This window comes from Martes martes, assembly GCF_963455335.1.
Source record: "Martes martes genome assembly, chromosome: 4".
Taxonomy (NCBI): domain Eukaryota; kingdom Metazoa; phylum Chordata; class Mammalia; order Carnivora; family Mustelidae; genus Martes; species Martes martes.
Genome location: NC_137891.1, coordinates 160,688,731 through 160,702,687, shown reverse-complemented (window position 1 = coordinate 160,702,687; position 13,957 = coordinate 160,688,731). Strand labels below are relative to the sequence as shown.

The window sequence follows — 13,957 nt, the reverse complement described above, 5'->3', positions numbered from 1 at the left end:
TGCTCTGAATTTACTGAATGAGCCACAGGATGAAGCCAATAGCTAAACATCATTAGTACCAGAGACCAGGCCAGTTGACCCAGCAGAGAAATCAGTGGTTTCCTCAGCCATGACCTTTAGCAGGGATCAGCAGTGTACCCAAACAGAACCAGCTGTGCCTCAGGGTGCATCAGCGCCAGATACACGGGACTCAGATCCGACCCATCACACCATGTTGGAGATTAGCAAAGGGAACAAAGGGCAGTGAGCAAACCTGAGGTCTCTGCGCCATGACACCGTAAGAGCATGACCAGAAGAGACCCAGGAACCAGTGAGGACTTTGGGAATAGAGGAAAGTAGGCTGACTTGTCTCTTTCTGGTAAGAGACAAAACCAAGAGGAAGATGGTATTCTTGGTGCAAAACTGAATTTTTGCAGTAGTTTGTGAATCTGGGCCACTTCCTGTTTAGGCACTAGTTGGATCATATGTTTGGGTAAGTGGGGCCCTGACTAGCTGGGTCGAGGGAAGTTCTTACCTAATCAAGGGCACTAACTGTTGAGGTCTTTTGAGTCTACTTGGTTGAATATTTCCAATGTGTGGTACCCAAAGGGCTAAGAACATAAAACTCAGGAATTAATCCCAAAGAACCCAAATAACATCATTGGTGAGCAGGCTTAGTCACATGAAGGACATTTCTGTGTCCTCTTCTGAAGCAAATGTTTTTAAAGTTCTGTTGTTCATTGTGATTTTTGTAAAGAAATCTCTTTTTGAGTTAAGAAAACTAAGTGATAATATTCTGCCCCACCCACTGTGCTTGCCCACTCATTACGAAAAATGATTGCAAGCCTCCAGAGTTGAGACTTCTGAAGACTCAAGGTTGGGAGCAGACCCAATGATCCCATACTTTACCAGGAACCGCAGGACATGGACAGATTCTCTTGCATTCATCCCACTCCCCTTGGTAAAAGGTGCTCCAGTTCCATTTTCTGGTGCCTTCCTGGGGTGCTATTCTGGAGTGTCCCAGCTATGAAGGAAAGCTGGTAGATCTTTTTCACAGGTGTCCCATTCCTTCATTTCTCCTTGTATGGGTATGGTGACAGTGACAGGACTGCAAGGTTTTTGGAGAGAGAAGGAACTCTGTGACCTGGCAAGCATTTCTCCCATACTGGAGGAGAACCTGTCCCTCCCTTGGCACTTGTTGGAAATTGTCCATTGCAGAAATTGCAAAGAAAGGGCTCTGGATGGGAAAATGGAATCCTGGTTCTAGTCTGAGGTCTGTCCTTTTCTAGTTAACCTGGATCTAGAATCTAGAGTCTGAATTTATTCCGGTGATTTAAAAAAAAAGTGACTAATTCTTTGACTTCTTAAAGAAGTGATTCCTAAATTAGTCTGAGTTACACATGTCTTTGCAAATCTAGCACCCACTCCTCAGAAAAGTGCACATACCCACACAGCCAAGAAACTTGTCATATGATTGTAGAGCATTGAAAAAGTGCCAAAGTCCATTTGTGGACCCAGGTAAAGGTACTCTCTGACCCTTAAAGATACTAGGAAGAGTGTGGAGTCCAAACTCCTCAGCACAGCACACAAAGCCCTTTGTGATCTGACCTCTGCTCCTTCTCCAGCTTCTCCTGATGCCCGTCACATACATCCTCTCCAACAATTTGCAATTCTCCTTTCTCACTTCTGCACTTTCATGCTAATTTCCCTGCCTAACATGTTCTCCCTGATTGCCTGGAAACTGTAATTAACTCTATTAAGGAAGAGTTAAGCACTTCTATTTTTGTGTGATGGGTATGAAAACAGGGCATTTTGATGGGCCATTTGGCCAATGATAGCAAAGTAACCACAACGTCAAATCTCCATGTTAAAATGTAAAAAGATTTTCTTTAAGCCAATGTGGCAGGACAGGTTTTTCTGTCCTCTCTTCTCCATCGTTCTCTCCCCTGCTCATTTCTGATGGAAAGGGAGCCTTTTGACATAATGAATTATGACCAGAACTACTATTCCATGAGAGACTGATAACATCAGTAAGAATGAGATTTCTGCCTTCGATTCTCCCATCTGAAGAATTTGGAAGTTCTAAGCCTATTCTTGCAGATCAGTGTTAAGATCTTTGGCTGCTTTCCCAGGTGAAAGTCAGGAATGATGTTATCTGTGGCCTTGACCACCATAGGCCCTGTGGCAGACGTTATCTTCTGGCTGGCTACAGCCATTCCCAGCTCTTTCTCTCCTGCTGCCTCCCACTGGAGGGGCTGGAAATCTAGATACATGCTTTCCTGGTTGCCTCTGTAGTTACGTATTGAACCATGAAACCTAGTTCTGGCCCAGGAGTCCTAAGAATTTTTAGGAGAAGTTTTACTTTCCTGATAAAAGGAACATCCAGATTGGAGACATCCCTTTTCCCTTCTTCCTGCCTTCAAAGATGTTGTAATGTTTGGAGCTGTGGCAACTATTTTGTGACCATAAGGCGATTTGCATGAGAAGTGGTTCTCAAACTTGAGTGTGCATCAGTATCATCCAGAGGGCTTCTTAATATATAGACTGCTGTGCCTCACCCCCAGAGTTTCTGGTTTCTAGGTCTAGAGTAGGCCTGGGAATGAGCATTTCTAACAAATTTCCAGGTGATGCTTCTGCTTTTAGGCTGGGAACACACTTTGAGATCCCCTGAACATGTGGATGAAAATTCCACAGGCTGATGATGGCAAAACAGAATAATAGAGTCCGGATGCTGATGGCCTTGTCAGGAAGCTGAATAAATGTAAAACAAAACAAAACAAAACAAAAACCCTGCTTCTGGATTTCTTGTTCTGTCAAAAAGTCACTATTTATTATTATTTTTTTAAAAAATATTTTATTTATTTATTTGACAGACAGAGATCACAAGTAGGCAGAGAGGCAGGCAGAGAGAGAGAGGGGAGGAAGCAGGCACCCCGCCAACCAGAGAGCCCAATGTGGGACTCAATCCCAGGACCCTGAGATCATGACCTGAGCCAAAGGCAGAGGTTAAACCCACTGAGCCACGCAAGTGCCCCAAAAGTCACTACTTATTTAAGCTATGGTTAGTTGGGTTTCTTATGATGTACATTCAAAAGCATTCTGAACTTTCAGGGAGCTGGGCACTGCGGAGCAGGCAAAAGGAGAGAAAAATCCAGAGGAACACTCATCCTGGGCTAACTTAGCATGGAGTCAAAACTGCCTCAACAGGAAATAGTTTGAAACATCTCTTAGCATCATTGAGCTTGATAAAGGTAAGATTGTGGGGTTTTAAAAATGCTAGGGCCAATTAAAATTTTTTAAGTCAAAGTAAAACTTGTACATAGCTAAAAAGTCAAGTAGTTATACAAGGTTTATAATGACACATGATAATGCCCTGCCTCACCCTTAACCCACCCTGATGCCTACTCCTCCAAGGCAGCCATTCTCAACTTTTGTAATGTTTCTTCTGGAATTTACAGATTTACCTAAAGGACATGCTTATACTACCATTACATACCTTTTGTCTTTGTTTATTCACTTTCTGCTCTGGAAGATAAGAATTCAGATTTCTTTTTGTATATCCTCCCCCCTTTCCATGCCATAAACGTCCTCTCCCACATTTTCCCAATGTTAGGTAACAACATTTTGTTACATTAACGCTTGAGGTCTGTGATGTCATGACTAAATAGTATTGGCAGATGAACCTGGTTACACCTCTTTTCTGGTTAAACTTGTCAATAATCACCCCATTTATTTATTCACTTCATTTTTATGAATCTCTGATTAATCCATCCACGTATCCTCTGACAGAGGAGAACTTCCTTTTAGTTCCAACATATCGGCTCATCTGTATGTTTCAATTTTCTTGGCGCCATCTGTTTTAAAGTTTCTGTCCTGCAGCTCCAAGCAGGAGTAGGCATTCTGCAGAACCATCACCTAGGAATCTCCCCTCACCAGCACACTGGAAATGACCTTTGTCTTTTCCTGTGCTAAGTGCTCTGTTTTCTGGATTTGATGTTTTCCTTTTTTTTTTTTTTTGTTTACTCTGATACGCGGGGGAGGTGACCTGGTTAGAGTTCCAAGAGGAAGCATATAGCTTGATACTAAAGCGGAAATTGAACAGTTTACAGAAAGGGCTTTTTTTTTTTTTTTTAAGATTTTATTATTTGTTTGACAGAGAGAGGGAGAGAGCACACGCAGGCAGAGAGGGCAGAGCCAGAGGGAGCTGAGCAGGGAGCTTGATGCGGGGCTGGATCCCAGGACCCTAGGATCATGACCTGAGCCTAAGGCAGATGCTTAACCATCTGAGCCACCCAGGGCCCCAGGATTTTTTCTTTTTTTAAGTAGTCTCCATGCCCAGTATGGAGCCCAATGCAGGGCTTGAATTCACGGCTCTGAGACCAAGACCTAGGCTGAAATCAAGAGTCAGATATTTAACTGACGGAACCACCCAGGTGCCCCTAAAGAAAGGACCATTTTAAAAAAATATGGGCAAGGTTAAAAACACCAACAAACAGCATGATGTACGTTGGGGCTAGCAACAGCAAAAAGCTGTTATCCACAAAGCCTGAAAGGGTGAGAGGAGAAGGTATTCCCAGAACAGCCTCGGCTGTAGGAGAACGCCACACTCACAAGACTCTAGCTGTCCTTTAGGGATGTGATGTTTCTGCCAGCAGGGAGGGAGCAGAGAAAATAGCTCTACCTCTCCCCACCTCTGCCCTCTGACTTCCCAGTCATGCCTCCCATTGGCTGAAGCCAGTCAGAAGCCAGCAAGAGTCCGGGGGATGTCTTACCCAGAGGTTGCCTCTGGGGGCACAGAGCTTCCAGAAGAGTGGAATGGAAGTAGAGGGGCAACAGAGCACAGCCAGCACAGGAGGTAAAAGTTTGAAATCTAGTGTATCTAAAACTGTCTCTATTCAACACACCGCCTCTAGAGAAATGCTGTGGCTCGTGTGGAATTCTGGGTTGGTGACTCTTGTTTTCCTCAGAATTTTAAAGGCAATGTTCCATCGTCTCCTGGCTTCCAGAGTGGCTGTTGAGAACTCTGTGCCGTTCTGATTCCTGATCCTTTTCATGTGACTTGTTTTTGCCTTCCTGGAAACTTAAGATCTTGTCTTTTCCCCCAGCGTTCTCCAATGTGGTGAGGGGTGAGTTTCTCTCATTATATGACAGGGTCCCCAGAGTAGGCCCAGGTCAGGCACACTTCCTCAGTCCCTTGAAGGCCCTGAAAAGGCCAGAAATATAGATGTAGGTGCCTACTCTCCTGCATCAGTACATAGCTGCAATGCAACAGCTCATGTGTGATGTCTGGTCATTATTAGGCACTTGTGGACAATACAGCAAGATTGCAATGGTGGGGAGTGAGGCTGGGATTCGGGCACTACTATGACAACTCTGCCCCCTCTCTCTCCCAGAATCTCTGCTGGTTGATGGTAATGGGCGATGATATTGTAAAACTAAGGGTGAGGAGGGAAGAGGGAGATATTTTGTAGGAGTAGGGGGCACAAACTCTTTTGAAGAAAGTGATAAGTTAGTATGGCCTGAAGTCTGTTTCCATCAGACTCCTCTGGTCCCTGGTGTAGGTCCTGAGGTCCTAGATTAGAGGGAGAGGTTCAAAAGCCAGCCAAGCTGTCTTTAACAAAGACTGTGAGACGGCACACAAGTCATTTAGGGCCCAAATGACAACGTGTGACACAGAGTTGGGGAGAGGCCATTCAATCCTTGGCAAGGGATTGCCTAGAATCCGGAAGAGTCCTGGTGCTATGAACATTAAGAAATAGCACTGTTGACACAGACACCAGCTTTTTCATAGTAGGCTCCATCAGCAATGGAAAATTAAGGCTCTTCTAAGAGTGTCAGGCTATGGACATTGACAGCCTATGCACTAGGAAGTGGGCTTTCACCAGACATGAAATCATTTGCTACATTGATCTTGGACTTCCAGTCTCTAGAATTGTGAGAAATATATTCTGTTGTTTATAACCCACCAAATCTATCGTTATGGCATTCTGAACTAAGAAAAACCACCATTTTGAATGTTGATGGTCGCCATGACAGAGGGAAAGAGAATCAGGGGAGTCTCAAAGTAGCAAATAAGTGATTTGGGTGTGAAGTGACACATGTCCTTTCTGCTCAAACTCATTGGCCACATAAGAAGGCCAAGAAATAAAATCCTACCATGTGCCCAGAAGGCAGAAAGTCAGTAATATTTACTGAAGAGAATTAATAGTCTATCACTCACTTTGCAGCAAGAGCTGTTCTAAATATATTACAGGCGTTAACTCTGTTAAGCCTCATAAAAATTCTATGAAATAGGTCCCATTAATATCATCATCATCCCCATTTTATAGATGAAATAACTGAGGTACAGAGAGGTTAAGTAACTTGATCAAAGTCACACAGACAATACAGGTGAAGCTGAATGAATATTTAAACCCCGTCATTCTGGTCCTATAACAGGACAATGCAGTCTGTCACTAGATGGGAAAATTTGAGAGGCACAGTCAGAGGTGATGGAGGGTCACTAAAGGATTTTTAAACAGGAGGGTATGATTTAATCAGATTTGCTACTGAGAAAGCTCTCTCCAGAGAGTAGGGTGAAAAATCAAATTGAACTAGGGTTAAACTAAGGCAGGAAGTCTATTTGCATAGTGAAGGGATGGAGATGAGGAGGATTAAACTAAGGCACATTTACTACAATTAACTGAGTAATCTTGAGCCTCCATTCCATCAACTTGAGCCTCCGTTTCATCATTTCTTGAAACATGATTATGGTAATACCTATCTTAGTGGGTTTTTCTGAGGATTATAAAAATAACATAAGCAACACCTGACAGTTCTATGGCTCTGGAATTACAGACATCTGAATTAAAAATCCCAGCTCTACTACTCACTAGATCATTAGTTTAAGTCTGTTTGTTCATTTATAAAACACGCGTTTAAGTCAGAAACGTTAAATAAGTTAAAGTAAGAAAAATGATTACAAACTGGTTGCAGGTTGAGAAAATTAGCTCAAGAGAAATGTAGAACTCCTTCTAGAAGAATAACCGAGATTTTGTTTAGGAAAAATACCTTAATGAACTGATGTGTTTACGAAAGTCAAGTCTGTGAGGCATGACAAGAAGGGAAGAGGTTTAGACCAGAGAATTAAATAATTTTGATTAATAAAGTAATAGAAAATTTTGGTTTTCCCCTGGTGAGATGAAAGTTTTGAGGGAAACCTTGGCTTGGGAAAAAGTAAAGATGGAGGGGAAGGTTTCACTGGAGAGAACTATGAGCATCTGGTCTTAATCAGTTTCCCTGATCCATTCTTCCCCTGGCAGCCAGAATAAGCTTTTTAAAACCATTGATTAGAGGGGCGCCTGGGTGGCTCAGTGGGTTAAAGCCTCTGCCTTCGGCTCAGGTCATGATCCCAGTGTCCTGGGATCGAGCCCCACATCGGGCTCTCTGCTCAGCAGGGAGCCTGCTTCCTCCCTTCTCTCTGTCTGCCTACTTGTGATCTGTCTGTCAAATAAATAAATAAATAAAATCTTTTAAAAAAAAAAAAACCATTGATTAGATTATGTTGTTCCTTTCTTCTAGCCCAGTGCCTGAGACTTAGGAGTTTCTCAGTAACAATTTGTTGAGTGAACGAATGAATGAACAAAAACATTTGCCAGGGAGCAGGTGAATCCCCAAAGAAAAGGACTTTTTTTTAAAAAAAGATTTATTTATTTATTTTAGAGAGAGAGAGAGTGAGAGAGGGTGAGTGAGGGCAAGGGCAGAGAGAGAAACACCAGGCAGACTCCCTGCTGAGCACAGAGCCCCATGTGGGGCTGATCTCAGGACTCTTGAGATCATGACCTGAGCTGAAATCAAGAGTCAGATACTTAACCAACTGAGCCACCCAGGTGCCCCAAGAAAAGGACTTTTGTGGAGGAGTTCTGTGTAGTGAGGGTGGTTTGGGGATGTTTATATTTTTTAGTTGTGTGTGTGTTTTTTTTTTAAAGATTTATTCATTTATTTAGGAGAGAGAGAGCACAAGCAGGTGGAGCAGAAGGCAGAGGGGAAGCAGGTTCCCCACTGAGCAAGGAGTCCCATGCCAGACTCGATCCCGGAATCCTGGGATCATGACCTAAACGACGGCAGACACTTAACTGACTGAGCCAGCCTGGCGTCCCTGAACACTGATGTTAAATAGTCAATTAAGTAGTTCTCTATTGTGTGTTTTGCTGTAATCACCCTTCCCCTCCACCACAACCCTCCAAATAACCTTCAGTGAAAGTCTGCTGCACAAAACTGCACTGTTTGGGAAGGATTTAAGAAATGAAAGAAAGTATCCAGGCACCAGGTAAACAATGTCCAAAGACGGCAGGAAATCTGATGAACAGAAGAACCCAGAATTCAGTGGGAGCAGCAAGAGGTAACCAGAATCCTCTGAAAACTTGGGGAGGACCTGCTGTCCCCTTTATCCTGGATTAGGGGGTTTGGCCTTGCATTTGGCTGTTGAAGAAAAGAATAAACGGATGACTTTGGAGTAGCCGCAACCCTCAGGTTACATAAGAACGATAAATATTTGACTCATAGAGACATTTTGAGGATTATATTGGGATAATTCTAATAAAGCGCTTAACACAGAGCCTGGCACCTAGTAAGAACTCAGCAAATGTTAATTATTGTTTTCCTTCACTTTCTTCCACTCCCTACACTCGCTTTCGGCCAGGCTCCATTCATTCTTTTCCAAGGACACGCAAGAGGCGTGCCCACTCCTCCCTCCGCCCACCCCAAGCTCCGCCCCTCACTTCTGCCCGGATTGGCTCCTGAGAGGCGGAACCGAGGGAAGAGCTCTGTGCGACGCGGTAGGGGCGGGGCGCATGCGCGGGCTGGGTTGGGTGGAGGTGGAGAGGAAGAGCTGCCGGAAGTAGGCGGCCGAGGTGGTGGCTGAGCAGGCGGCAGCTGCCAGGGAAACCGAGGCGCGGGACGCACGGCCAGCAGACGGGCCGGCGAGGGGTTCGTCCCTGCGCGCTCCGTTTGCCTGGGCTGAGGGTCTCTAGTCCGGCACCCTCCTCTGGACTCGGGCCTTTCCCTAAGCCCGCCAGGGGGCGCCGCACTGAGGGGCTGCAGAGTGGGGGCGAGCGCGGCTGACGAGAGAAGGGGCGCGGGGCCGGGCCCGAGAGGAGGGGTTTCCCCCCCGCTCAGGAGGTGCCCCTGGGCGGGGGACCGGGAGTCCTCACCTCCCGACTGAGGCAGAGGTTCCTGGGGGCGGGGAGGGCGCATCGCCCTCTGCCCCCGCCGGCACCCTGGCCATGACGGGCAAGTCGGTGAAGGACGTGGATCGGTACCAAGCGGTCCTGGCCAACCTGCTGCTGGAGGAGGATAACAAGTTCTGCGCGGACTGCCAGTCCAAAGGTAGCGCATCCCTTCCGGCGGGCGAGGGGTCCAGCCTCCCGCCGCCTCTGGGAGGTGACCTGTGTGGGAAGGGGGTTTCTGGAGCTTAGGCCGCCCGAATCCTGGTAAATGGTAAGGCGTGCTCCTCTGACTGAGGAGGCTGCTGGGTGTTCTGCGGCGCCGGGGTCGGCGTGGGGAGAGGCTGCGAGGGCGAGTGTGAGTGCTTGGTCGGAGGGATGGGGGCGGGAGAGCGGTGGTGGGGGGGGTGGCAGTGGCGTGGTGTGTGCAGGTGAGAATGTCTGTATGTTAGGGTTCCGAATGAGTTCCGAGCCGACTGTCTTTCCCGAGGCAGCTCAGAGCCCACCCCCTTTCACTTGCAAAACGGGGGGGGATGAACTGCAGTGTGTGTGTGTGTGTGTGTGTGTGTGTGTAGGCGGGGGGGGGGCGGGAAGAGGCTGAGAGAGGGGGAGGAAGAGAAGGAGGGAGGGGGAGGAGGGAAGTGAGATGACGGCAGGAAAACCGCTTAAATAATTTTTAAAGGTGGTGATTGTTGCTGCCCGCTATCTGCTTAGCAGCTCCCTCTGTCATTTTACAGTCTTGCTGAGATCTGACAGTGCATAGGTGGCTTTCTTCTTCCTGGATGTGTGAAGTGGGAACCTGCCTTATGCAGTGACACAGTGCGGATTTCTAGACAGCCTAGCCCTGGCCGTGGAGTGCGTTGGAGGCCGTGTGTGTGTGCGCGCGCGCGCGTGTGTGTGTGTGTGTGTGCGCGCGCGCTTGTGCGGTGGCAGAAATTAGCAGATTGTGGCTGTAGTGCAGGATTCGTTCAATCAGTGGAGAGAAGGAATCAGGGGATGCATCAAATTTGTTGCTTCCGTGGTCATTACCCTTCCAAAGGTGAAAAATGATCATTGTATATTGTTAGAACCATTTAGTCTTTGTTTGCTGTGCCCTCCAAGATGCAGGATTTGATCCGATTAAAAATCAGTAGTATAGGAAAGCTGGGTTTTAAGTGAAAGCTTGGTTATTAGCACTCAAAATTTATAGATACAAACTTCTGTAAATATTTTGTCTCCTTGTTTTCTTTCTGAATTCTTTGGAATGTAATTGGAGAAGTTGGGAAAATTCTTTTCCCTTTGGAGAGAAGGGGATGGTTATATTTTGGGAGCTATTGTTAATTTGCTTCTGTTCATAATGCAGTGGATTTGCCACAGTCATTTGCCATGTAGTATGTTGGGTGCATAGTATACACCAAAGATTCAAATGTATTTGTGTTTATCAATATTGGGAAAGGAAGTACATGTCTAATTGATGCCTTTGGGTAATTACCTTTTATTTTGGAAAAAAAGGTTATGTAAGGAGAACAGAGGAATGATACATTGGTTTACACATCTAGTAGTATATTTTAATGTCCTCTGCCAGTAAATAAATGGCATGTACTTTTAGGAAAGCATGTCTCCAGACTTCTTTCCTGCATTTTTGCCTTAGTGAGAAATTGCTTTAAAAAGTATTTTAGAGGGACGCCTGGGTGGCTCAGTTGGTTAAGCGGCTGCCTTCCACTCAGGTCATGATCCCAGCGACCTGGGATCGAGTCCCACATCAGGCTCCTTGCTCAGTAGGGAGCCTGCTTCACCCTCTGCTTCTGCCTGCCACTCTGTCTGCCTGTGCTCGCGCTCTCTCTCTCTCTCTCTCTCTCTGACTAATAAATAAAATCTTAAAAAAAAGTATTTTCGAATCCATTTATGTTGAGTAGGTTAATTTCTTATAGTTGAGTCTTGTTAAATCTCGTCCTAGACTTTTTGGAAGATTCAGTTTAAAGTTTAGGAGTGTATTTCCTGGCTTTACTCAAATTCCCTTATGACCTCAGTTGACAGATCTTGAGTCACAGTGAAGCATCCCACTAGAGTGAACATTGCTACATTTGGGGAGTCAGATGCCATTTTGATGATTAGTACTACCCCCAACTCTCTGTTTCTCCTACCACTCATACTTACTCATATTCCAGTGAAATATAGCATATGGAAGAGAGAGCTTGATTCATCACTTCTTCCCCCAAATTTTCCATTGCTCTTTATCAATAGCATTAGTGGGGATCAGATAATGAAATATTAGTTAGTTCTTGATGAGAAGTAGTAACTGTTGGGTTGTAAACTTTGTTAACCCCTATCAATGGTAGAATCCTGGTTCCTGAAACGATTTTTCAAAAATTAGTTTTACATTTTGGCTTGGTGGCTTCAGTGAATTGGCCATTGTATTAAACATGAAATTATAAGGTGTCAGTCATCTTTCAGTTCAGTTAAATAACATGTTGTTTAGGCCTCAGTTTATCCAGTTTGTATATTATCTTGCTCCTTCCACACTTTCAGCCCTTCTCGCTAATTTTCCTCCTCCTTTTCCCTAATTTTGGTCGCCGTAATGATCACACAGACAACTGCTGGGTCATACAGAAGGAAAAGACACTCGTATCAGATTAAGTTACCTATTAGCTCTGGTAAAAAAAATACATGTAGTGGGAGAATGTATTTAAAAACTATTGGGTTTGGAAAGTGAGATTTGGATTTGGGTTTATCCCTGTGTCTCATGTTTCTTTGAAAATTGAGAGCTAATTGTACAGGACTTGGTGAGTGTTTGCTAATCTATTAATATTAAATCAGATGATATAGCCCTGGACCGCAGACTATATGAGCAGTATTTTTCTGATGTTCTAAAATAACCCTTTGGCAGTGGCTCTTCTTTTAAAATCTTATACTTGTTTAAGGATCTTAACTATCTTTGAATATGTAATGTGAACATCAAGAGTAGAGAACAAGTGTGTGTCTTTATGTAGTATGAGTTTTGTTGATTTGGGGATTTTTAACTCTTTTGAGCATAAGACTCACTAGTTCCTGGGACCCCTAAGGCATTGAAATAACTCCTGTGTGGCAAAGAAAGCTGCTTGGATACTGCCTTGAAAACATGCTTTGATTTACTTTTAGGCCCAAAGATACGGTTTCCTCATCACCCAAAGACACTGTGACCTTTAGGGTAAATTTTTGGACTGACTTAAGTAGTGATAGAACAAAGGACAAACATACTAAAAATTCCAGATACGTCAGGTGGTAACTCTACCTAGTTTAGACTGGGTCCCATTTTTGGATAGATCCTTATGAGGCTGTACTAGTTCAAGGCTTAGTCATCAGCTCTGTGGTTGCATATTCTATCAGTGTGCCTGGAATAACTCCTAATCAACTTCTTCAGAGACTGGTTTTAACTAGGCACTCTTATTTACTGTGTAAGGATCTGTCTTTCTGATGACCCGAATACCTGTGTCCACTACTGGGATATTACTTTCTCAGTACCAAAGTTGGTTAAAAAAAAAATTGAGAGCTTTTTAACGAGCAAAGAATTAAAATAGAAGAGATTTGATGGTCTTGTGGAATTTTTACTTTGGTCTGTGAAACCCCACCTGGAATTCTGGAGCTTGGCAGAAGCTTTGTAATATTTTGTAATTTTCTCTTCTGCTGCATCCTATCTCTGAAATGTTTTACCTTGAATTACCAAACCATTGCCTCTGTTCCAGTTTCCATTATATACTCTTAGATTTAAATTTGCTTTTTGGAAAGGGTAGCACTTTCATTTGTTCAAAATATAAAAGGTACCGAGGTGAATATGTACAATGAAAAGTTGTGTTCTTATTCCTGATCCCTTAGCCACCATTTTCCCTTCCTAGAAGTAACCACTTTTGGTAATTTCTTAGGGGACTTTTAAGAGAGAATATATGTGCAGGCAAACAACTACATTTAAATATATTCTTTTGCAATGCTTTTATGCAAGTAGTAGTGTATTATTCATAGTCCATGGCACCTTGCATTTTTCAATCAGCAGCATAACGTGGAAAGCATGAAAGTGCTCTCCCCATGCATGTTGAGCTTTCTTCATTCTTTTAAGGGATTTTCTAAGGCTCTATCTAGGTTATCTTGATTAAGTTGAAAGATATGCCTAAGTGATTTGGAAACATCTGCTCTTGTTGAAGGCATCTTAGTGTCCTAGGCTCATCCATAGCTCATATGAACCCACCTTTGAGGTGGCAAAGAAGCAAAATAATGGAAGGGACCGTCGACTTGAGGTTGAAACATCCAGTTAAACTCCTTCACTCTGTTTATTTTAGCTTTGTGACCTTCAGCACCACACTGAACTTTCTCAGTTAAATTTTCCTCATTTGAAAAATGAAAGTGCCTGGGAACTAAAGTGTTACACACATGTAATCATTGCTTATTACCACCATTGCTGGTCTTATTTATTCTGTCTTGGTTTTATTTGTTTCACTTTCTGACTCTATGCCCTTAAATACTCTGGTTACTGGAAGCCATGGTTAGAATGACTCACCCAATAATTCCCTAGTCTTTAAGCCAAAACCATCTCCTATATATGGGGGTTCTGGCATTTTTGCAAATGGACTTTATAGTACCCTTGAGGATGGTCTCTGGATGCTTCCTCACTTTTTAAACTTGTATGAAAGATTAGACCAGGGAATCTTTGTGTAGAAATTTTCTACAGTAGTCCTAAATTTTAACTCCAGTAAATTAATCTCTAACTTTGCTTTATATTTGTTTCGTGTTGATAGATAGCTAAGTCATTGCTTGTTAAATAGTAT

General features: G+C 43.9%; 1 protein-coding gene across 1 annotated transcript in view; it reads left to right on the top strand.

Moving 5' to 3' along the window:
- Window positions 1-8,816: 8,816 nt before the first annotated feature.
- SMAP2 (small ArfGAP2) overlaps window positions 8,817-13,957 on the top strand; it is a 46,350-nt gene continuing 41,209 nt past the window's right edge. The window contains exon 1 of the mRNA XM_080800022.1: window positions 8,817-9,345. Coding sequence (XP_080656148.1) covers window positions 9,243-9,345 — 103 coding nt within the window. The 5' untranslated portion in view covers window positions 8,817-9,242. The remainder of the gene's footprint in view (window positions 9,346-13,957) is intronic.